Raw genomic sequence first — 24,477 nt, 5'->3', positions numbered from 1 at the left:
GGATTGTTTTGGCCTCAAAATGATGTCGAATCAGATGATATTTAATATTGATGTGCTTCGTTCGATCATGGAACTTTGGGTTCTTGGCCAACTTTATTGCAAAGGTATTGTTAATCATGAGTGGAGTTGATTGTACTTGTTTTACTTGCAAATCTTCAAGAATTTTCCTGAGCCACACAATTTCTTTTGTTGCCTCAGCTGCTGCCATATATTCTACTTCTGTTGTGGAATCTACTGGAACTGATTGTTTGCATGATCTCCAGGAGACAGCTCCTAATCCAAGACTCATAGCATAACCTGAAGTAGATACCCCAGTTTCTTTGTCTCCATCAAAGTATGAATCAAAGTATCCAATCAAGCTGAAGTCATCGACCTGTGTATACTTGATTCGAAAGTCTTGAGTTCCCTTCAAGTACCTTAGAACTCCTTTTGGAGTAGACCAATGTCCCTCACAAGGCTTTTGCATAAACCTGGAGAGGATTCCAACAACAAACAAAATGTCTGGTCTGGTAGTAGTTAGGTAGTTGAGGCTTCTTACAAGCTGTCTATACTTTGTTGCATTCTCAAATTCTTTTCCTTCAATGGATGTGAGCTTTAAGTTTTGTTCCATTGGAAGAGTAAGAGGATTTCATTCTGTACAAACCTATTCAATAGATTTCCAATGTACTTCTTTTGGGAAAGGAATATGGACTTCGGATGTTGAGTTACTTCAATACCAAGATAGTAATGAACATAGCCCAAATCAGTCATTTCAAAACCTTTCTTCAATTCCTTCTTTATGGATGCAATGTAGCTTTCATTGTTCCCTATCATCAAAATATCATCTACATATACCACAAGATATACAACTATTTTTCCAACATTCTTGACAAATAAAGTTTCATCATCAAGATCATAATGTTTGAAATTGACTTTCAGAAGATGCTCAGTTAGTTTTTCATACCAGGCTCGCGGTGATTTGTTAAGGCCATACAAGGATTTCACAAGTTTGCATACTTTATGTTCATGTCCTTTCACAGTAAATCCTTCAGGCTGGAAGATAAAAACATTCTCTTTTAGATCTCCATTCAAGAAAGCAGTTTTTACATCCATTTGATGGACTTTCCAACTGTTCTGAGCTGCTAGGGCAAAGAGTGTCTGGATGGTAGCCCATTTTGTTGTGGGGGAAAAAGTCTCCTCATAATCAACCCCTTCCTTCTGTGCAAAACCTTTTGCCACAAGCCTGGCTTTGTGCTTGTCAAGTGAGCCATCAGCTTTATACTTGTTCTTGTAGACCCACTTGCAGCCAATTGGTTTGGTTCCTAATGGAGGATCAACCAGCTTCCAAGTGCCATTCTTTATCAGGGCATCATACTCCTTTTGCATCGCTTCTTTCTATTCATCATGAGAAGTAGCTTCTTCAAAGGAAGTTGGTTCAAAATCTGTAGACAAATTCCATTCACAATCATAAGAAACATCCATATCAACAGGGGAATCAGAGTCATCTACATCCTCCATTTTGCTGGTTTGAATTTCTAGTTCCTGTCTTTCCAACCTCATTAGGATGAACACTTTCAAGTGTCTTTATCAGCCACTTTGGGGGACCTTTCTTAGATGGTCCAGGCTGCTCCATTGATTGAGTTGGGACTGAATCAATATTGAGTCTCCCAATTCTATCAATCACATCACTTAAAGCATCATCCGTTGTTGGAGTTTCATGTGGGCGAGAGAGTGCTTCAGAAGAAGATTCCACATGTTGACCTAGTATAGGAATCCCTCTTCAAGATGTGGAATCTGATTATCAAATTCTTGAAATGATTTTCCATTTGTGAATCTATCCAGGCGATCAATTTTCCGCTCAACAACATTGTCAATTTTGGATGATTCGAGAAAGATTACATCTCTAGATACAACAAACTTTTTATTGACTTCATCATAGAGACAGTATGCTTTGGAGGTGTTTGAATACCCCAAGAAGATACACTTACGACTTCTTGCATCAAGTTTGTTTCTATGTACCTTTGGTATCAAGGCATAACAGGTGGAACCAAAGACCCTGAGATGCTTTACTAAAGGAATGTGCCCATACCGCATTATAGAGTCTTGTTTCTAATAGCATTAGATGGACATCTATTCTTTATGTATACAACACATAGAACTACATCAGCCCAAAATATCAACTTTACATTTTTGAAAAACATCATGGAGTGCACCATATTTAATATTGTCCTATTCATTCTTTCAGCTACACTGTTCTGTTGGGGATTATAAGGCACAGTTGTTTGATGTTTGATCCCATGTTGGTGAAGATAGTTTTCAAATTCATTTGAAGTGTATTCTTTTCCATTATCAATGAGAATAGAGCCAATATGAGGTTGTGCATCATTTTCAATCCATGTATGAAAATTCTTGAATGTTTGAAAGGAATCAGATTTGTTCTTCAATAAATAAACCCAACACATTTTGGTGTAGTCATCAATAAATGTCATCACATATTTATTTCCATTTGCAGAAGGAATAGGCATTGGACCACATAAATCTGAATGAATGAGTTCAATTTTTCTATGTGCTCTTGAATGTGAATCATGAAAACACTATTTGTTATGCTTTCCTAGAATGCAAGCATCACAGTTCTTAAGTTTTCTAGGAATTGTAGGCAAACTAGCAACACCATTTTTCTTCAACAAGTAGAGGCTATCATAGTTCAAATTCCCAAATCTAGAATGCCATAATAAACTTGAATGAAGTGTACCTTCTTCATAATGAGAATTGTATGAAAAATGTTGTGCATTAGTAGAGGTACCTTGCAGCTTCAGAAGCCTTTCTTCTTCTATTCCCCTCATGACAAGTGAGTGGTCAGATGCTTTTCTCACCTCAAGCTTGCCATCAAACATATGAATGGAGTGACCTTGCTGGTGGATGTGGACCAAGGACAACAAGTTTCTTTTCAATTGTGGGAGATATAGAACATGATGTAGAAGGAAGTCTGGAAGACCAGGCAATTTGAGGCTGATTGTGCCAAGCCCCTATGGCTTGATTTTCATTGGTATGAAAAGTATACTGCTCCATGAACATTGTTAGTAAATTCTTCAAAAAAATCTTTTCTATGAGTCATGTGGCAAGTTGCTCCTGAATCAAGCAACCAATCATTTTTCCAAGAAGCAAGTGAAGCATTAAACAAGTCTTCATTTACTCCAATATTACATTGTGCCACAACTGTAGAAATTTTGAATAATATGACACTTATTCACAAAGATTATCCCGATTATACACTATTGCGGAATACATGCATAATACATAACCTCCTCTACATTGATCATCAATTTACAGAAGCAGAAATAATAACATGCGCACATAGAAGCATTAATCACACATATCAACACAGTATTTTCCCGGGGAAAGCATATCGCTAAAAACCCCAACTATCTGTATATTATATTAACTGAGAACATGTAACAATACATAGTACAATACTCCTCACAAGTAATCAGTACTAGCTCCACCTGTTACACACAATACAGCTCAGATCTGATCTCCAGATCTCCTCCGCTGCTTGCCTGCCTCCATTGCACAATACCTACTGAGAATGAATGAGAATGGCTGAACCAAACTTGTTTTTACCTCAAGAGAATCACCCACACTGGGAATCACGTGAGTAGAGGCTATAATCACTTGGTATTGGCCCCATACTGCGTAATTCTCATTGGCATAACTCAATCCATGCATGTGCAAAATCTCATGCACAACTGATAGCAATCTCAACCTCTAACACCTGTCTCCACTGAACTGTACATGCACTGAGTTAACTGATGTATTCTTCAGTTGCATTATGATTTAATAATTAGTGAATTAATTAATAACTAATTCACACAACTCATCACTTAGTCTATTGATCAGTTAGACTAAATACAACTAGTTCAACTAAGTAAAACTGAACACAACTCCATTAACTGCTCATCTAACTCCACAGAACTCAACCACATGAGTTCTAACTGATGTTCTGCATGCAATAGCGCAACTAACACATAAGTAACCACGTGATTTCTTCAAGCATTTGCATGTGCCACATCTGTAGCTCCAACTGAAGTGCTCCAAGAGAATAAGATAAAGTTTAGAGTCGAAATATTACTAAGGGATAATAATATTTGACTGTTTCTATTTTTACCTGACAGTCTAAAAATAGACTCTGATCACTCCTGCTGTGATCCAAAAATAGAAGTCCATCTATTTTTCCCAACATGACCAATCATCCATAAACAACATCCTGCAACTCATAGACCATGATCCACATGTCTAAAAATAGACTTTGCGCCAAAACTTGCCTGCGGGACCACTTAGTGAAGGTGAATCCTTTCCAATAAGCTCCATCATCTTGTTGCATTCTCAACAAGCATTTCTTGTTGCACACTTTTCAACACTCCCTCTCAACAAGAAAGGCTTCCTCTCAAACCCGATCCTGTAACTCTGGAATGTTCTGCATGCAACACATCTTCTCGGTCCAATTTGATCCAACAACAATTGGAACAAAAACACTCCCAACTGACCACTCTGTTGGGCTAGGAACATTACCTGATGCTGAAGCTCTACCTGCTGTTGACAAGTGCTCCCTCTCTGACATCTGCGCTACTGCAACATCTCCATGCATCTCGCACCATTGCACACTTCTCTGTGCCACCTAGCACTGTGCAAAACACTTGTGCCTCTCGCATTGCTGCAGCCTGCATGCTATGCGCTGTCCCGGGATTCCGTGCATTATAGCTCTCTCTGCCGCTCCATCCGCATCTATCTCTACCCAATCAGTCAGTTCCTACTACTCCACATTGGGGCTTCCGTATCAAGGTCTCATCCAAGAGGTTGGGTACCTCAAGGATCCTGCCCCTCCTCCTTGGGACGATCAATCCACATCACCCCACCTCCTACCTGGAGGTATGGCTGCATGTGATCCCTCAGCCCACCTGGCTCAAATTTTCCCCCTACTGGAGGCCTTTTCATCCATAGATGTCTCTACTTGATCTCCTCTCAGCTTCCCTTGTTGTGGCTACTCCACAACCTCCTGAAGCTGTTGCACCAATCATGGCTCCTCCACAATCGTCTGAGACTTCTTCTGGCTCTGCATGTTGAGAGGTAATATGTGCTCCCTCTCAACCACCAAGTCTCCATCAGTTGCCTTGCTGCTCAAGTCTTTGCATGCATCTTGAATCTTAAGAGCATACAAGTTCTTGACTCGTGAACCAATCTGCTTCACCTGTCTAGTGATGATGTGTCTAAGGAAAACCTTTCCCTTACTTAAGACAACATCATATCCTCTGTCTTCCAGCATCGTGATCGACATCAAGTTTCTCTTCAGTCCTGGTACATACTTGACATCGGTCAAGGTAAGTCGAGCTCCATGCTCCCTTTGAAAAATAACCGTGCCTACACCTGAGACACTATACTTATCATAATTACCCATCCCTATGAGTATCTGGAGATCTTTCTCCTCCAAAGTACTGAACAAAATTTTGTCACCGGTCATGTGGAAAGAAGCTCCACTGTCAAGAAACCAACCACTTTCCACCATGGATGAAACCATGCATGTGAAGAGTGTGAAGTCCAACTCAAACTGTGAAGCAAGTGAGGCTGCCTCACCTTCAGATCCTTCCCCGAATCCCTTCTTGGACTTCTTCTTTGGGCAATTAGTAGCATAATGGCCCAACTCATGACAACGAAAGCATCTCACCTTCGACTTATCACCCTTCTTCCCATCATTGGAAGAACTGGATTCGGAAAGAGAAACATTCCCCTTCCCATTCTTCGCCTTACTCGCTAAGGCACAGTTCTCCTCATTATGCATAGATGAAGAACTGTCTCTGGTGCGCCGTCTAATCTCCTCTTGCACAAGATCTGACCAAAGTCTCTCCCATCCTGGAAGTTTCTCCCTTCCATTCACCAAGTCCTGGTAGCTATGCCAACTCTTAGGAAGGCCAAGGAGTGCTAGACTCACCATATCCTCATCCTCAACAGTTACCCCCACACTTCCCATCTCATCCCATCATTGGGTGAACTTCGTGAGATACTGGGGCATACTGTCTCCATTCTCACACCTAATGTTTCTGAGTTTATCCTTGAGCGCCAGCTTCCTCTGATCACTCTTGCTTTGGAATAATTCTTTCAACGTTTTCCACATCAAATATGGAGAAACCTTTCCATGGAGGCTAGACACAATGTGATCCTTCACACCCTCCAATAGAATCCTTCGACACTTTGCTGTCTTCTTTTGCCATGCATCAGCTTCGGCAGCATCAGTAGGCTTTGGGACCTCAGCCACTATGAACTCCTTCAGCCCATTATCATCTAACACCACCTCCATCATGTCCTTCCATGCAATATAGTTAGAGCTGCCCTCAAGAGCATACTCCAATCGCAATCCGTTGAAAGAAATTGCAACTTTGACACCAAGAAAACACTGCTGCAAATTCAAATTCCACCAGCTCAAAACTCAACTGCTTCTGATCTAAAATTCGTGAGAACAAAGTATTTCTTGTACAGAGATCGACTGTATGGGCATTCACTGGATATCCCACCTTCCAAAAGGTGGATGAATCTAGAGGCTACCTGGCCCGATTACAGACTCTGCCTAAAGAAATAAAATGTAAACAATTTCTGAATAATAGATCTGATGATCAATCCTTGCTTTGATATCTTGTAGAACTTTTTCCTACAAATCAAAGAGCTCTGATACCATGTAGAAATTTTGAATAATATGACACTTATTCACAGAGATTATTTTGATTATACACTATTGCAGAATACATGCATAATACATAACCTCCTCTACGTTGATCATCAATTTACGGAAGCAGAAATAATAACGTGCGCACATAAAAGCATCAATCACACATATCAACATAGTATTTTCTCGGGGAAAGCATCTCGCTAAAACCCCAACTATCTGTATATTATATTGATTGAGAACATGTAACAATACATAGTACAATACTCCTCACAAGTAATCAGTACTAGCTCTACCTGTTACACACAATACAGCTCAGATCTGATCTCCAAATCTCCTCCGCTGCTTGCTTGCCTTCACTGCACAATACCTGCTGAGAATGAATGAGAATGGCTGAACCAAACTCGTTTTTACCTCAAGAGAATCACCCACACTAGGAATCACGTGAGCAGAGGCTATAATCACTTGGTATTGGCCCCATACTGCGCAATTCTCATTGGCATAACTCAATCCATGCATGTGCAAAATCTCATGCACAACTGATAGCGATCTCAACCTCTAACACCTGTCTCCACTGAATTGTACATGCACTGAGTTAACTGATGTATTCTTCAGTTGCATTATGAGTTAATAATTAGTGAATTAATTAATAACTAATTCACACAACTCATCACTTAGTCTATTGATTAGTTAGACTAAATACAACTAGTTCAACTAAGTCAAACTGAACACAACTCCATTAACTGCTCATCTAACTCCATAGAACTCAACCACATGAGTTCTAACTGATGCCCTACATGCAATAGCTCAACTAACACATAAGTAACCATGTGATTCCTTCAAGTAGTTGCATGTGCCATATTTGTAGCTCCAACTGAAGTGCTCCAAGAGAATAAGATAAAGTTTAGAGTCCAAATATTACTAAGGGATAATAATATTTGATTGTTTCTATTTTTACCTGAGAGTCTAAAGAGAGACTCTGATCACTCCTTCTATGATCCAAAAATAGAAGTCCATCTATTTTTCCCAACATGACCAATCATCCATAAACAACATCCTGCAACTCATAGACCATGATCCACATGTCTAAAAATAGACTTTGCGCCAAAACTTGCCTGCAGGACCACTTAGTGAAAGCGACTCCTTTCCACTAAGCTCCATCATCTTGTTGCATTCTCAACAAGCATTTCTTGTTGCACACTTTTCAACAACAACATTATGAGAGGATTCAGGTGCTTTACCTTTGTCTGTGTCATTAGTTTTACCTTTGGGTTGGTTTCTTAGCTGCTCAATTTTGTTCCAAGGTAACTTGCATGTAGAGGCATCATGTGATCCATTTCTTTTGCAGTGTATGCAGCGCAAATCTGACTTTTCTCCATGAGAGTGTCTGCCAGCTATGAAACCAGCTCAAGAAAAGATAGAAAAGATAGATCAACGCCTTAGAATTCAGCCTCTTCGAGGGGGCAACCTCCTTTACATTACATAAATGAAAAATTCTTTGATGATACAAATGACAAAACCTCCTTTCTATATATAGGAGTCTAAGGAGTCACAATATAATCCAGCCGACCTAACAATAATAATATAAAGCCACAAAAATAACAATAGAGGGATTCTATGGGGCACAGAAATAACAATATGGGGGTAATAGGGGCACAACAATATAAATAAGGGGTATAACTACAATAGTAATGGGGTAATCACTAGTATTATAGGGACCCAACATGCCCCTCTCCTTCAAAAAAGTGTTGTCCTCAACGCTTGAGTAGTTCTGGATACTTCTGCATAAAATTCTCATCCTCCCATGTGGAATCTTCAGCGGATAAGTTCTTCCACTTGATAAGATACTCTGAAATTGATCGATTTCGTAGCTGTCGAGTTCTTGTTTCTGTGACTGCTTCCGGTTCCAATATAATTTTTCCTTCCTCGTCATCAAGTTCTGGCAATATTGTTTGAACTGGGAGCTTGTCGCCTATAACCTTCTTTAAACATGAAACATGGAAAACTGGGTGCAATCGAGAAGCTGCAGGAAGCTCCAATTTGTATGCCATAGTACCAATCTTTTGCAACACCTTGTACGGACCATAATACTTTGGTGATAATTTATTATCCTTCTTAGCTTGCTTTAGGGACATTTGCTTATATGGTTGTAGCCGTAGGAATACCCAATCACCTACATCAAAACTTCTTTCACTGCGATGTTGATCTGCCTGTTGTTTCATTCTATTTTGTGCCAACACGAGGTTATCCTTTAAGAGTTGGAGGACTTGTTGTTGATGTTCGATGTGATGTTCCACTGCCTGAACCTTAGAATTTTCTCTTAAATATGATGTGATGGATGGTGGTTGATACCCATAAAGTGCCATAAATGGGGTCATTTTTGTTGCTGTATGGAAGGAAGTGTTATACCACCATTCAGCCAGAGGCAACCATTTGACCCATTGTGTCTTTTTATCAGATACAAAGCAACGAAGATATCCTTCCAAACATTTGTTTACTATCTCAGTTTGCCCATCAGATTGAGGATGATAAGATGAGCTATGAGCTAACTGAGTACCAAGACAAGAAAATAATTCTGTCCAAAAATTTCCAGTGAAAATGGGATCTCTGTCACTTACAATAATCTTTGGGTTTCCATGTAGCTTTTGAATTGTTTCCATAAATGCAGTAGAAACTGTACTGGCTTTAAATGGATGTGATAATGCACAAAAGTGTGCATACTTGGTAAGTCTGTCAACTACCACCATGATGACACTCTTTCCCTCAGACTTGGGTAAACCTGTGATAAAATCCATTGAAACCTCCTCCCAACGTTGGCTTGGAATGGATAAAGGTTGTAATAGACCCGGTGTCTTAATTGTTTCAACTTTATTTTGTTGGCAAACCAAACATTCCGCCACAAACTTTTGAATATCTGATTTAAGGCCATCCCAAAAAAATTCCTTCTTAACCCTGTGGTAAGTTTTAAAAATCCTGAGTGCCCTCCTAAGGGAGAAGTGTGCAATTCCATAAGAATCTTTTGTTTTAGCTGGGAATTCTTACAGAGGTATAAGCGATCTTTGTACCATAACGAATCATTTTGCCAGCTAAATGTATCAGACGTACTGGAATCTTGTTGTAGCTTTCGAATAAGTGCCCACACTTCTTCGTCATTCTTCCATTCCTCCCTTGCTTCGTTTATCCAATCTGGTTGGATAATAGAAATGGCACACAACAATGCTTCCACATCCTCATCCTTTCTTGAGAGTGCATCTGCCACCACATTTTGCTTCCCTTTTTTGTAGATGATTTCAAAGTCATAACCCAACATCTTTGTGACCCACTTTTGTTGCTCTTCAGAGGATAATCTTTGTTCTAAAAAGTATTTAAGGCTATCATGATCCGTTTTTACCTTGAAGTGTCTTCCCATTAGGTAGGGTCGCCATTTCTTAAGTGCATGGAGTATTGCCAACATTTCCTTCTCATAAATAGCTTTGCTTAAAAACTTTCCCTTGATTGGACGACTTTCAAAAGCAATGGGTCTTTCATCTTGCATTAGAAAAACACCAATTCCATTTCCTGAAGCATCACATTCCACAATAAAGGTTTTTGTGAAGTCCGGTGTAGCTAAGACCGGTGCTTGGCACATTGCCTCTTTAAGATGTTCAAAGGCCTTTGTTGCTTCCGGAGTCCATGAAAATGCATCTTTCTTCAATAATGTTGTTAGAGGTGCTGCTATTCTCCCATAATTCTTAACAAACTTGCGATAATACCCTGTCAACCCAAGAAATCCTCGCAGATGCTTTATGGATGTGGGGATTTTCCATTCCTTAATGGCTTTAATTTTGCTAGGGTCTACCTTAACTCCTTCATGAGATACAATATGACCCAAATATTCCACCTCCTGGACTCCAAAGAAACATTTGGATCTTTTTGCATATAATTGTTTCTCCTCCAATAGTTGTAGCACCCTGTCAACATGTTCAACATGATCCTTCCAAGACTTGCTGTAGATTAGTATATCATCAAAAAATACTAACACAAATTTTCTAAGGAATGGTTTGAAAATTGAATTCATCAAACCTTGAAATGTTGAAGGTGCATTGGTAAGGCCAAAAGGCATGACCAAAAATTCATAATGACCCTCATGAGTTCTAAATGCCGTTTTCGGAATGTCTTCAATCTTCATTCTGATTTGATGATATCCCGAACGAAGATCCAACTTGGTGAAGTAAATTGATCCATGCAATTCATCCAGTAATTCATCAATGACAGGAATGGGGAACTTATCTTTAATAGTGAGCTTGTTGAGCTCCCTATAATCTGGACACATGCGCCATGATCCATCCTTCTTGTGCACCAATACTACTGGAGCAGAGAAAGAACTTTGACTCGGTTGAATTATACCAGCCTCTAGCATTTCTGCAACCATACGTTCAATTTCACTTTTTTGGACATAGGGATATCTGTACGGCCTGATGTTTGGAGGAACACTTCCTGGAATCAGATGAATAGCATGATCATGATCACGCATAGGTGGGAGACCTTTGGGAGTCTCAAATACCTTGGAATGATTGTCCAGGACTTTTTGGAGATCTGGAGAAATAGATGATTCCAATGTGGAAACATCTAGCGAACATAATTGTGCAATTACACCTCTTTGCTCCTTTTTTAGAAGCTTTGTCATACCATTAGAGCTGATTATCTTTCCTGGTTTCCCTGCAATACCCCTTAATTCAACTTCCTTTCCTTCCGTAGAAAATTTGATGAAAAGTTCTTGAAAATTAAAAGCTATTGTACCCAAGGATTGTAGCCATTGGACTCCTAGTACAACATCAGCACCTCCCATTGGAATGGAAAGCATTGGGCTAGTCAATACATATTCTCCCATGGATAGCTTGATATTATGGCACTTTCCAGAGCAATTTATTGTTCCTCCATTTGCAATCATCACTTGACACTCTGGTGCTGGATATAGGAAGCAATTCAATTCTTTTGCTACCCTACAATGAATAAAATTGTGGGTGCTTCCTGAATCAATCAACACTATTACCTTTTTCTTCTTGATTTGTCCTTCTATCTTGATGGTTTGAGGAGTGGTAATTCCCGCCAATGCATTACAAGATATGGTCGGATTTATTTTTTCTTCATCTAGGCTTTGTTCCTGGAGTATATCTTCTTCTTTTGACCTTTCTTGCTCCTTTTCTTCTTCCTCTTCACAATCTATGTAGAATAATTTCTTCTCAGCACACTTATGACCTTTAGTGTATTTGCTATCACAACTGTAACAAAGCCCTTTTGCTCTTTTTTCTTCCAATTGTTGTGGTGTCAACCTTATAGGTTGTGGAAGACTAGGGGCAACAACACTTCCGTCTTTATAGTTGTGAGTGGTATGCTTCCTGGTTGCCATAATTTTGCTTTCCATTTTTCTTGCTAACCTGAATGCCTTCTCTAATGAATCAGGTTCCCAAAGGCGAACATCATGTTGGATATTATCCTTTAAAGACCCTATGAACACATCAATCCTATGCTCCTCTGGAATATCTTTTACCCTTATGTTCAATTTTTGGAACTCCTCAATGTGCTCCATTATTGAACCCTTTTGTTTGAGACTTATCAATTGGCTAAAAAAAGTGTTGCTTTTTGTATCTCATAATGTGCTATCAATTCTTCCGTAAAAATTGCCCAAGTGATAAATTTTTTACGAGAGCAAAGCCATTGATACCATACAAACTGATTTGGTTCCAAATATACAGTTGCCATACGTACCTTTTGTGTGTTTTGCACATTATTGAGATCGAAGAATTGCTCCATCTGTAATATCCATGTGGCGGGATCCTTGCCATCAAACTTCCTCATATCGATTTTTGGAATATGGTGGGTCTTCGATCCAACATTAGAGTCTATGGAATCATGATTAACATTTCTTTTGTTCTCATCATGAGTTTCCTTTACTACCTTTTCACCATTAGTAAGTATTTCTTGTAGAAAATTTGTCAAATTTGTCTTCAAATCTGCCATGTCTGTCTTCAAATCTGTCCTCAAATCTGTCTTCAAATCATCCATCTTAGCTTCCATGCCATTTATCTTAGATTCCACACCATTTATCTTAGATTCCATGCCACTTATCTTAGCTTCTGTTAGCTTTTGTGAGCGTGACATTTGTTGCACTTGTTCTTGTAATTTTGATATATCATGTAGCATTTCTTCCTCTTCTTCATGAGTCATGCTAGAGCTTTCAGGTTCCTTACTAGGTGTTTGCATTTTCTTTCCTCGGGGCATCAGTTACCGATAATAATGCTTTACTATGCCCTTTGAATTCCGTTAAACCAAGCTTACATAAAAATTTAAAAAAAAACTACACACCTTTTTTCACTTTATAGAAGCCTGATATTGAATCTGATGTATCTCTGTAATTTCAGATCATCCAGTTCTGAAATTGTGACCTGTAGTAGCCTTCTGCGTCCTCTTTCCAATGCCACAAGTCTGACCCAAATTGGATTCTCCAAGAAAGAGTTATGTGAAATCTCCCACAGTGACTTGATTTTAGACTAGTTCAGTAGAGCAACTTGTACGACGTGCCACGAGTCACTGTTTCAACCTTTGAATCTAAGCCACACGTAAAGGAAACTAAAATCCATCCTCTTTTTTTACCTTGTTACGAAATTTCAATCCGATCCCCAGAGAGAAAGTTATGACGATTTTCCCCAGGTCACCTGTTTTGAATGTAATTCAGGAGTCTGCAAAAAGACCAACTTCCTCAGATCATATCTCTGTAAATATCACGCCAAAATCTCTAAAATTCAAACCCAAGGTTCAGTGCGATCTCTTGTCAAATGGGTTTTTTTTGTAACTTCTGAAACATCACAGAAACAAAGTTATAGCGAAAATGCCACGATGACCTGTTTGGAGCAGCGAAACCCTAGAATCCAAATCTCTGATACCAAATGTTATGAAACCAGCTCAAGAAAAGATAGAAAAGATAGATCAACGCCTTAGAATTCAGCCTCTTTGAGGGGGAAACCTCCTTTACATTACATAAATGAAAAATTCTTTGATGATACAAATGACAAAACCTCCTTTCTATATATAGGAGTCTAAGGAGTCACAATATAATCCAGCCGACCTAACAATAATAATATAAAACCACAAAAGTAACAATAGAGGGATTCTATGGGGCACAGAAATAAAAACATGGAGGCAATAGGGGCACAACAATATAAATAATGGGTATAACTACAATAGTAATGTGGTAATCACTAGTATTATAGGGACTCAACAATGCCCCCCCTGCCTCTGAAATATCTTCCTCTTCCTCTTCGACCACCTCTTCCTCTAGAAGAATCTTGGGCAAGATTCTTTTCTTTATGAGCAAGGCACACAACCACTTTAGAAGATTCAGGGGCTGTCGTCTTTCCAAAAGCTTTCTCTCTTTCAGTAAATTTTTTCACAAGGGAGTCAAAGGTAATATCTTTGAGATTTTCATTTGCTTGCAATGACTGAAGATAATTGGAGTAAGTAGGGTAAAGTGCCTTGAGAAAAGTGATCAGAGGAATATCCGATTCAACCTTAGTTTCTTTGATATCATGCATTATATATTTTACTTCGGATGCAAGAGCAAGAGGATCATTATTTTGTAATTCAAGAGCGAAGAGTTTAATCATGAGTTGAACAACTTCAAGTGCAAAATGTGAGTCATAGAGTTCTTTCAGCTTTTGTAAGGCTTCAAAAGCAATTGAAAATGGTGAAATATGGCGACTCACCTCTTCACTTATAGATGCTACAATTAATGCATAGCCTTTGCTCTTCTTATTTTCCCAAATGGTGAACTCTTTGTCTGAGGTAGGCTATTCTGGCTCTTTGTCTCTGTCTCCAATACACACTCCTTTCCACAACTCATTGAAAATGAGGGTGTGTTTTATCATCCAGGACCACTCAGGATAGTTTTCCTTGCCAGTGAGAACTATTCCCACAATAGATATGCTTGAATGCATTGTAAAATATGCGTACTGTAAAAAAAATACTTATGCTGGCAAAAATGTGCTTCAAAATAATACAACTTATTCTTCCTTTTTGATTAGGTAAGAAATTGATTTAATATACAAAGAGAGGAACTATATTCTATCCATATAGAATATCACATTTTTTTTGCATTAGAATATGGTTGCAATTGAAGAGAAATAAGAGATAAACAATATCAACTGCTGAAAAGCAAATCGGAATTTTCCAAAAACTTGGACGGAAATATAATAGGCAATATCATCCCACGAGTATCAAGATACCATAACTTGCATGAAAGCTCAAATCCTATGCTTTACACCTTGACTGCATACTTTTTCATGGAAAATACATCTTTCTTTTTCTGTCTCTCAGTCTTCAATTCTACTGGGGACACAAATCAAGAGGCAGGTACTTCTTTTTCAGACCAACTAGCCAAAGAGCATAACTATATTCTATCCATATAGAATATCAGCGCAGTGGAGAGAGCAATGTATAGAACCTAGAACCTGGAGAACTAAGGTTTGAATGATAGACATAGCACAAATATACGGTTTCAGTCATGCGTGCCAAAGCTCCAGGAGATAAAACCCTATAGGTGTATATAACTTCTCCTTTTTTCGCGTGACAGTAAAAAGAACTTAGGTAAGTATCTTATAGAACCTCCGAGCAAGAGACAATTGAAACATCAATTTGGTAAGTAGAAGAATGTTTGTACAAGTCTGGAAGATGAAGGGTTTCACCTGTTTGGTAAGCTTTCACCCAAAGCAATCGGAGCAGGGCCTCCTTCTCTCAAGTGGCAAAGAATGAATGTCAATTAGGGCCTATTCACTGAATACGGTTACCCAAACCTAAACATCTTTTGGTGAGTGTTTTGTAGGAGCAACGTAAAAAACAAAGTTATCAGACGGAGCATAGAATAATGGTAAATAGTAGATGGAGCAGCGACAGGAGCAGCATAGCATGCTAGTGGAAGCGTCAGAGCTGCCAGCTAGGATTCAGTGTCAGAATAGGGAGTTACAAAGCAGAGGGAAGCCAAAAATGGCGCTGGCTCTTATACCATGTCAGACCAAGCAGTAACTCTTCAAAAACAATTCGTTCATATTCATTCAGGTTAGTCTTTATTGTATACATGATTTCTTATTATTTATTTACCTCAGTTACACTTATTCACCCAATCCTGATGATTAGGTGTCAACAAATACTATAAACATAAGTTTATAGGAAATGGTTATCATAAAATGATCGCAAGAAACTAATAAAAAGTAAACCTAAAATACTATAAACATAAGTTTATAGGAGATGGTTACCATAAAACGATCACACTCTTCATTATATAACTTTCCTTTATTCTGACCATATTGGATCTTAAGTTCCAGACAAGGAATTTTATAGTGATCCAACTTCTTCCCAATTGCTTTCATTATCTCATCCCTATGTTACCAGAAACGAGAAACAAGAAACGAAACGAGAAACGACAACGAAACGAAAAACAGAGTTTTGACGTTTCGCATTCAAGAAACGAGGAGAGAGAAAAAAACATTAAATTACTTTAAAAACTCATTTACTAGAATACCAAGTATTCCAAACCCATCCTTCTTCTTCCTAGTAGTTTTATTATGTTAACAAAAATTAAACAATATATTAATGAACTATAGCATGCAACAAAACAAAACACCAACAACAAATTAACAATTTAATGAAAGTAACTAAATACCTAGAAATGCCATCTTCCCTTTTAAGTATATGTTGAGTGGGGATTGCTCTCTGTTGGGAACCATAGATTTGTGTATTTAGGTGGACAGATGGGGAAAGATATGTGATCAGCTTGTACAGAGGATTGCTGGTTATAATAAGAAGAAGTAAAAATCTCGGTTATAGAATGACCATCTGATTCATTCCAGAAAGTTGTGGGGTTAAATTCTTCGTCTTCTTCCATTCAGAGACATACCTATTGGACCGTTAATGATTTTATTGAATAATTATCTAACATAATTAATAGCGCCCAACTGAGACATTCCAGATTTGCAGGTGTCATAGGTTTGCAAGTTTCACAGTTTCAATCCATGATCTATACAGAACGAAACTAAAGATATTAAACTCTTGACATCAAAAATAAATACCAAATCATTACTTCAATCATTGAAAATTTATTCATCCTAAATTGTTTCCCTAACCTGCGCAACTGGAAAATGAAAGTAGTTGTCTCTCTGCATGACGTGCGTTTTGCGCAATGCTTTTTTGGGACGAGAGTTAACCGGAGTTTCTAAGATGTAACCGAAGAGAAACCGGTGATGACTAAACCTTGTGGCATAAAACTGTTGTAAGAAAAAATGATCCATTTCAGAAAACAAAAATTTAGCACCAACAAAGACTAGAACGATGTTGGGAACGACGTTTTCCGTACCGTCTCGTTTCTAATGCATTTTTCTGTAGAAACAGTTGTCTTCGTCTCATTTCTGGTAACATAGTCTCATCCTTGCGAGATATACGAGCCTCTCCCCTTTCTATGTTTTTGACTATCCTATCATAATCTGCAGAGAAAAAGTTGTACTGAATTTCAGCAAACTTCTTGAAAATAGGTAAGGCATGTTTTTCTGTATAAATAGGTTTTCAAGATTAGCTCGACAGTTTCTAGCATTCCACCTAAATTACAAGAAAATAATGAATCCATAGCATTCAACTACTCAAAGAAATTCACATCTCAACTTCAGATCCCAAACTAACAAGCCATGAAATTGCAGAACAAAAAACCATAAAAGAGAGATCTACTCTCTTGCAGTGATAAAAAGCCACTTGAAAGATACTAAAGAACCGAGTATTAATTCAAATCAAAACATTACCATTTAACTCCTTGTATCGTTCTTTGAAAACATTCGCATATCTCTCAACTTCCTCCTCAGTTTTGCCTTCCATTTCAGCAGCAATGCTTTTAATATCATTCCGCCCATATTTTTCACAGGCACGCACAAAAGTATTGAAATCTCTACGAGTCCAATTGGAAAAACCCTATAAAAGTATACAAATGTCAGTTTCACATGCTTTGAATAGCAGCTCTTCTTTCTCATATGAAGGCAATAAAATGCTTCCATATACATAGTCACCTCCTCCAATAGCTGCTCTTTCTCTTCTTGTTCATCAACTGTAAGTGGTTCTCCAACATCTGTGATTGCAGTAGTAATATAAAAGCCTTAATAAGGTTTACAACATGGAACAAAAGTGTCAGTCCAGAGAATGAAACTAACAAAATGACTACAAAGCATACCTTCCGTGTCATCTCCTTCCCCAAGAGTATCTTTTGCTTGATTTCTTTGGTGTGTTTGCTATAAATACCAAGGCAAGGAATAACATCAGGAGGCAGTTTTCAGTAGCATTAACAATAAGAATAACCATTGTAAGGCATAAATGAATATAATACCATAATGATGAAACAATACAAACAACCTCTATTTACAGTTTAATAAAAATGCATGCCAATAGAGGAAACAATATTGCAAAAATAAACATCTAATCCAAACAATAAACGATTAAAACCATAGCAAAATGTTACACATTATAGCTATCAACCAGCTCCCCAAATTAAACATGCCCATGTATTTCAAAATAGAACCAACCATTAGATAGCGAACTTCCTTCTCATATAGCTCCGTTAAACGTTGAACATTGAAAAATTGAAAATCATGCCTGGAAAACAAATTTAAAGGTTAAAACAAAAATGTCAACGATCATGTTATCATATACAATAGATATAAGGAAAATCAGCATCCGTACAATTGAGGCATGCGAGGAATGCGAGGCTCTCTTGGTTTTGCTGGCCCGCCCTGTCGCATTGCTTGTTTGAAATAATCTGACTCAGAGTAGCTGCAAACCAATCAGAAAAGCATTAATAACTTCATAAAAATCCAGTTATCAGCGACCACTTTCTAAAAGTCAAACTTTTCATCCTTTTTATTCCATATAAAAATTAGTATGCCCAAATTAGTACAAGCGTTTGAGTGGCATACTTCTCAAAAGCAAAGCATAAATAAAAAAAAAAACAAAATCTCACACCTTTTCATCGTCAAAATCATAAAGCTCAGCATTGTTGGAATTTAATTCCAACTGCAAAAATGAACAGCTGGATTTGCAGTAAATACTCCAGCCTGTTCGATGCGTTAAAGACAAGCCCGATATTTTTGCACATTAATATGCATTAAAGTTTCAATTGAATTCCCTTGCAGACAACCGACTTGTTTTTTGATAGAAGCATCACAACCTTGCTGCATTAAATTCGGTGATAGGCATTAGAAGATATTCTGTAATATTTTACTGTTTAAATCAGATATGTTTTAACATATAAATGCATCACACAGCAGTTCAGTTTGAATGTTAGCAGCAGATTGATAGAGAGCAGAGGAGAGCACGCAACAGCGTGAAGATAATACTTGCTAGATAGTGAAATGCACAGTAGTGCACATCAGGAGTAGATGCAATAGCGCAACAGAGAGCCGAAAGGGAAAAATGCACAGCAGTGCAGATATTTGAATGAAATTTGTTTAACAGATGCTTATCTGTGTGGAACAGAAGCATTCTTGGTGAATCTATTTTGTAATAGAAGTTGTGAAATTCCCTCAGTATGAGGAAGACAAATTTGTAACAATTAGTTTATTTTTAATAAACGCAAGTTAATTTTTCCTGTTGCTGTTACACCATCACCGTTGCTGTTACACCAGTTACAGCGTTGCTGCAACACCAAACTACGTTGCTGCAACACCATTTCCAGAGAACGAATTTTTCTGTTTTCTGAGTTAAAAACAAAGTATTTTTCTGTGTTAAAAACAAAGTGTTATTCTACGTTGCTGCAACACCAAACTCAGTTGCTGCAACACCAAACTGTGTTGCTGAAACACCGTTTCCAGCAAGCGATTTTATGTTTCTGTGTTGAAACAGAGTATAAAAACAGAGCAATTTTTTGTCTGTCTGTTATGGAATTTATCAGAAAATTTCAACATGGTATCAGAGCTGGTCTAGGCACTCAGTGAGTCAAAAACAGAGATTGTTTTTCACTGTAGGAGCTGTAAGAAGCTTGTTTAGCAGACTTTTTCCAACAGAGAAAGTTTTTGCTTGTTCTCATTTTACAGTCAGTATCTCTTCTTTACCAATACAGGTTAAGATGGTAGATGCTGGAACAGGTTTGACAAATTCCCAGCTGCCACAGTGTAATGGGAAAAATTACAGTTATTGGTCCATAACAATGAAAGCATTGTTTGCTTCTCAAGGAATATGGGAGCTGGTTGAAAATGGCTATGTTGAACCTGCAGATGCAACAACACTGGCTGCTTTGACAGTAGCAGAAAGAGACCAGTTGAAGGGCGACAGAAAGAAAGATGCCAAAGCCCTCTTTTTCCTCTTCCAATCAATACATGAAAGTGTTTTTCCACAGATTGCTGCAGCCACAAAATCTAAGGAGGCATGGGATATTCTCAAAACTGCCTACCAAGGCATGGAGAAGGTGAATACTGCAAAGTTGCAGATGTTGAGGAGAGACTTTGAAAATCTTAGCATGAAGGAATCTGATACAATAGATTCATTCTTCACTCAGGTTATTGGCTTGATAACCCAGATAAGATCTCATGGTGAGATTCTTGAAGATAGAAGGATTGTAGAGAAAATCTTGAGATGTTTACCCTCAAGGTTTGAATCTATTGTGGTAGCAAGAGAAGAAACAAAAGATCTCTTACAGTTCACGGTAGATGAGCTGAGTGCTTCTCTGTTGTCTCATGAACACAGACTAAGTAGAGGAACAGATTCGTCATTTGAGCAAGCATTCAAGACTCAGATGTCTTTTGGCCAAAGAAGAGGTCGAGGCAGAGCAAATAACAGAGGTCATGGAAGAAGCCAAAACAGAGACAGAAATTATCCTGCTAGCACAAGCGGAAGGAGCTGCAATCAGAACCAAGCTGAAGGTTCAAGCAAACAGCAAGCTCATGGACAAAGGTATGACAAATCCCAAGTCCAATGTCATTATTGTAAAAAATTTGGGCACTATGCCAATGAATGCAAGAAAAACCAAAATGACATGAATAATAGGCAGAATGCTAATTTTGAAAATGAAGAAGATAAGAACCCAAAGAACGTGCTGTTAACATGTAACATAGCACAAGACAAACAAGAAAATTTTTGGTTCTTAGACTCAGGTTGTAGTAATCACATGACTGGAAATATTGCAGTGTTTGCCAATCTGGATGAAAATGTGAAATCTGAGGTAACAACAGGGGCTGATGATAAGATAACTATCAAGGGTAAGGGAAGAGTCAGTATTCGAGCAAAAAATGGAGAACATATGATTGTGCCAGAGATATACTATGTACCTGGTCTGAAATGTAATCTTTTGAGCATTGGACAGCTCATAAACAAAGGTTACAACGTGTTCTTCAAAGATGATTTGTTTACTATCAGAGACATACCTCCAAGTAAGAAGATCATTGCACAGGTGCAGATGACCAGCAATAGAATGTTTCCTCTCAAACTCAGGGCAGATTTGAAGGAAGGAAGAACTATTGCGGCTGTAACACAAGAAGTATTTCAGGAATAAGTGAAAGATGTGAATTGGTTGTGGCATTTGAGATTTGGACATCTCAATTTCGGAGGCCTAAATCTGTTGCACAGAAAGGGAATGGTAAAGGGATTACCGTTGATTGAGAAACCGAACAGCCTTTGTGAAGGCTGCATCTTGGGCAAGCAACACAAAGAAAGCTTTCCAGAAGGAAAGAGTATAAGGGCAAAAGAACCCTTGGAAATTGTTCACTCTGACGTGTGCGGACTGATGCAAATACCATCATTTGCCGGAAATAAATATGTTTTAACCTTCATTGATGATTACACCAGAAAGACATGGGTGTATATGCTGAAACATAAGAGTGAAGTGTTTGAGAAATTCCGCCACTTCAAAACTCTTGTTGAAAAGAAGAGTGGGCATTATATCAAAGTGCTCAGAACAGATAGAGGAGGAGAGTACATCTCCCAAGACTTTCTGCGTTTTTGCAGAGAGAATGGCATATAAAAGCAGTTCACCGCAAGGTATACACCTCAGCAAAACAGTGTTGCTGAAAGAAAGAATAGGACCATTCTTGACATGGTCAGAAGTATGTTGAAGGCAAAACATTTGCCGCATGAGTATTGGGCAGAAGCTGTTACTTGCGCAGTTTACATCTTGAATAGATGCCCAACTAAAGCTGTCATGAACAGAATACCAGAGGAGTCATGGAGTGGTCAAAAACAAACTGTCACTCACATGAGAGTATTCGGTTGTGTAGCATATGCACATGTACCGGATCAACTAAGGAAAAAGCTTGACAGTAAGGGGGAGAAGTGTGTCTTTATTGGCTATTGTGATGAGTCAAAAGCATACAAACTTTATAATCCATCCACCAAGAAATTAATAGTAAGCAGAGATGTGCAGTTCATTGAAGATGAAGCTTGGGATGGAAGCTTGGAAAAAACAGTGAATGTGAAGACAATTGTGTCTCATGAAGAACAAGAGGAAGGGACATCAACAAATAATCCTTCCTTGGTGGCTCCTCCTCCACCACAACAGGTACAACAAACCACACCACAAGCTGGAATTCGAACAACCTTGAGAAGCCAAGGAAGAACAGTTGTTGTTACACCACAAACAGCTGTTGCTGAAACACCACAGGGATCAGATATACCCTAAAGTTCGGATGGAACTCCAAGCACACCAAGAAGAACAAGATTCAGAAATCTGAGTGAGATTTATGAACAAGGAGAGGTAAGTAACAATACCGGTCTAAATTCATTATTCGTTGTATATTGTCATGTTGATGACCCAATTCATTTTGAAGATGCTGTAAATGAAGATAAATGGATTGAAGCAATGAATGAAGAAATTGGTGCAATTGAGAAGAGTAAAACATGGGAGTTGGTGGACCTCCTTGAAGGCAAGGATGCCATTGGAGTTAAGTGGGTCTATAAGACCAAAAGCAATGCTGAAGGTAAGATTGATAGGCACAAGGCGAGACTTGTTGTGAAAGGCTACAAGCAGCAACAAGGCAAAGACTATGATGAAACCTTTGCACCAGTAGCAAGGATGGAAACAGTCAGAACAGTGTTGTCTATTGCAGCACAACACAAATGGAAGATTTATCAGATGGATGTTAAATCTGCATTCCTAAATGGAGTGTTAAAAGAAGAGGTTTATGCTGATCAACCTCCGGGCTATGAAGTTGAAGGCCAAGAGCATAAAGTTTGTAAACTGAAGAAGGCTCTTTATGGGCTAAAGCAAGCTCCAAGAGCATGGTACAGCAGAATTGATGCTTATCTGATTGAGAATGGGTTTTATAAGTGTGATGGTGAACCCACACTCTACATAAAACAGAATGACGGTAAGATTATTATTGTTGTTTTATATGTAGATGATTTGATTTTTACAAGCAATGATGCTTCTTTCATTGCTGATTTTAAAGCAGTCATGAAAAGTGAATTTGAAATGACTGACTTGGGCTTCTTAAGATATTTTCTTGGGATTGAAGTAGACCAAAGTGAAAATGGTGTTTTTATTTCTCAAGATAAATATGTAGAAGCACTATTGAAGAGATTTAACATGCAGAACAACAAAGCAGCTGTGACTCCAACTGTAGTGGGGTTGAAATTGACCAAAGAAGACAGCAGCAAATATTTTGATCCAAAACTGTACAAGAGCATAGTTGGCAGCCTTATGTACTTGACTGCAACTAGGCCGGATTTTATGCACGCTGTGAGTTTAATTTCCAGATTTATGGAAAGACCGAAAGAGACTCATTTGCAGGCAGCCAAGAGGATTCTAAGGTATGTGAATGGAACGAAGGGGTATGGTATTTTATACTCCTCTTCTGAAAGTTTCATGTTGACAGGTTACACTGATAGTGATTGGGCTGGAAGTGTTGATGATAGGAAAAGCACATCGGGATATGTGTTTCATATGGGATCGGGAGCCATCTCATGGGCTTCCAAGAAGCAACCAGTTGTGTCTTTGTCAACATCAGAGGTAGAGTATGTGGCAGCAACAACAGCAGCATGCCAAGCAGTATGGCTAAGAAGAGTTCTCAAAGATTTATGTCATGAACAAGAAAAGGGCACAACCATTTACTGTGACAATAGCTCAGCAATAGCATTGTCTAAAAACTCTGTTTTTCATAAAAGAACAAGGCACATAGACACCAAATTTCACTTCATACGTGACTTGATTAACAATGGTGAGATTGTTTTGCAGCACTGCAGAACATAGGATCAGCTTGTTGACATCTTGACAAAACCATTAGCAAAGAAAGGTTTTGATCATTTCAGGAAATGTCTGGGTATGCAGCAGTTGAAATTAAGGGGGAGTGTTGGAATTTAATTCCAACTGCAACAATGAACAGCTGGATTTGCAGTAAATACTCCAGCCTGTTTGATGCCTTAAAGTCAAGCCCGATATTTTTGCACATTAATATGCATTAAAGTTTCAATTGAATTCCTTGCAGACAGCCGACTTGTTTTTTGATAGAAGCATCACCGCCTTGCTGCATTAAATTCGGTGATAGGCATTAGAAGATATTCTGTAATATTTTACTGTTTAAATCAGATATGTTTTAACATATAAATGCATCACACAGCAGTTCAGTTTGAATGTTAGCAGCAGATTGATAGAGAGCAGAGGAGAGCACGCAGCAGCGTGAAGATAATACTTGCCAGATAGTGAAATGCACAGTAGTGTAGAACAGGAGTAGATGCAACAACGCAGTAGAAAGCAGAAAGGGAAAAAACGCATAGCAGTGCAGATATTTGAATGA

The 24,477-nt window shown here is 38.4% G+C and overlaps 1 protein-coding gene across 1 annotated transcript in view; it reads right to left on the bottom strand.

Annotated features, from left to right (window-relative positions):
- LOC149200689 (ISWI chromatin-remodeling complex ATPase CHR17-like) overlaps positions 1 to 18,527 on the bottom strand; it is a 42,472-nt gene extending 23,945 nt beyond the window's left edge. Inside the window, exons 1-7 of the mRNA XM_089399621.1 lie at positions 18,440 to 18,527; positions 18,283 to 18,352; positions 17,934 to 17,991; positions 17,773 to 17,831; positions 17,512 to 17,677; positions 17,136 to 17,202; positions 15,979 to 16,102 (exon numbers count right to left, since the gene is read on the bottom strand). Of these exons, the coding sequence (XP_089255747.1) occupies positions 15,979 to 16,102; positions 17,136 to 17,202; positions 17,512 to 17,677; positions 17,773 to 17,831; positions 17,934 to 17,991; positions 18,283 to 18,352; positions 18,440 to 18,498 (603 nt within the window). The 5' untranslated portion in view covers positions 18,499 to 18,527. The remainder of the gene's footprint in view (positions 1 to 15,978; positions 16,103 to 17,135; positions 17,203 to 17,511; positions 17,678 to 17,772; positions 17,832 to 17,933; positions 17,992 to 18,282; positions 18,353 to 18,439) is intronic.
- Between the last annotated feature and the right edge of the window lie 5,950 nt (positions 18,528 to 24,477).

The sequence above is a fragment of the Pinus tabuliformis genome, chromosome 2_1 (assembly GCF_031772625.1).
Source record: "Pinus tabuliformis cultivar Carrire ecotype Pingquan chromosome 2_1, CPIR1, whole genome shotgun sequence".
NCBI lineage: Eukaryota > Viridiplantae > Streptophyta > Pinopsida > Pinales > Pinaceae > Pinus > Pinus tabuliformis.
Note: the sequence above shows the minus strand (reverse complement) of the source record. Positions and strands in the feature narration are given on the sequence as shown.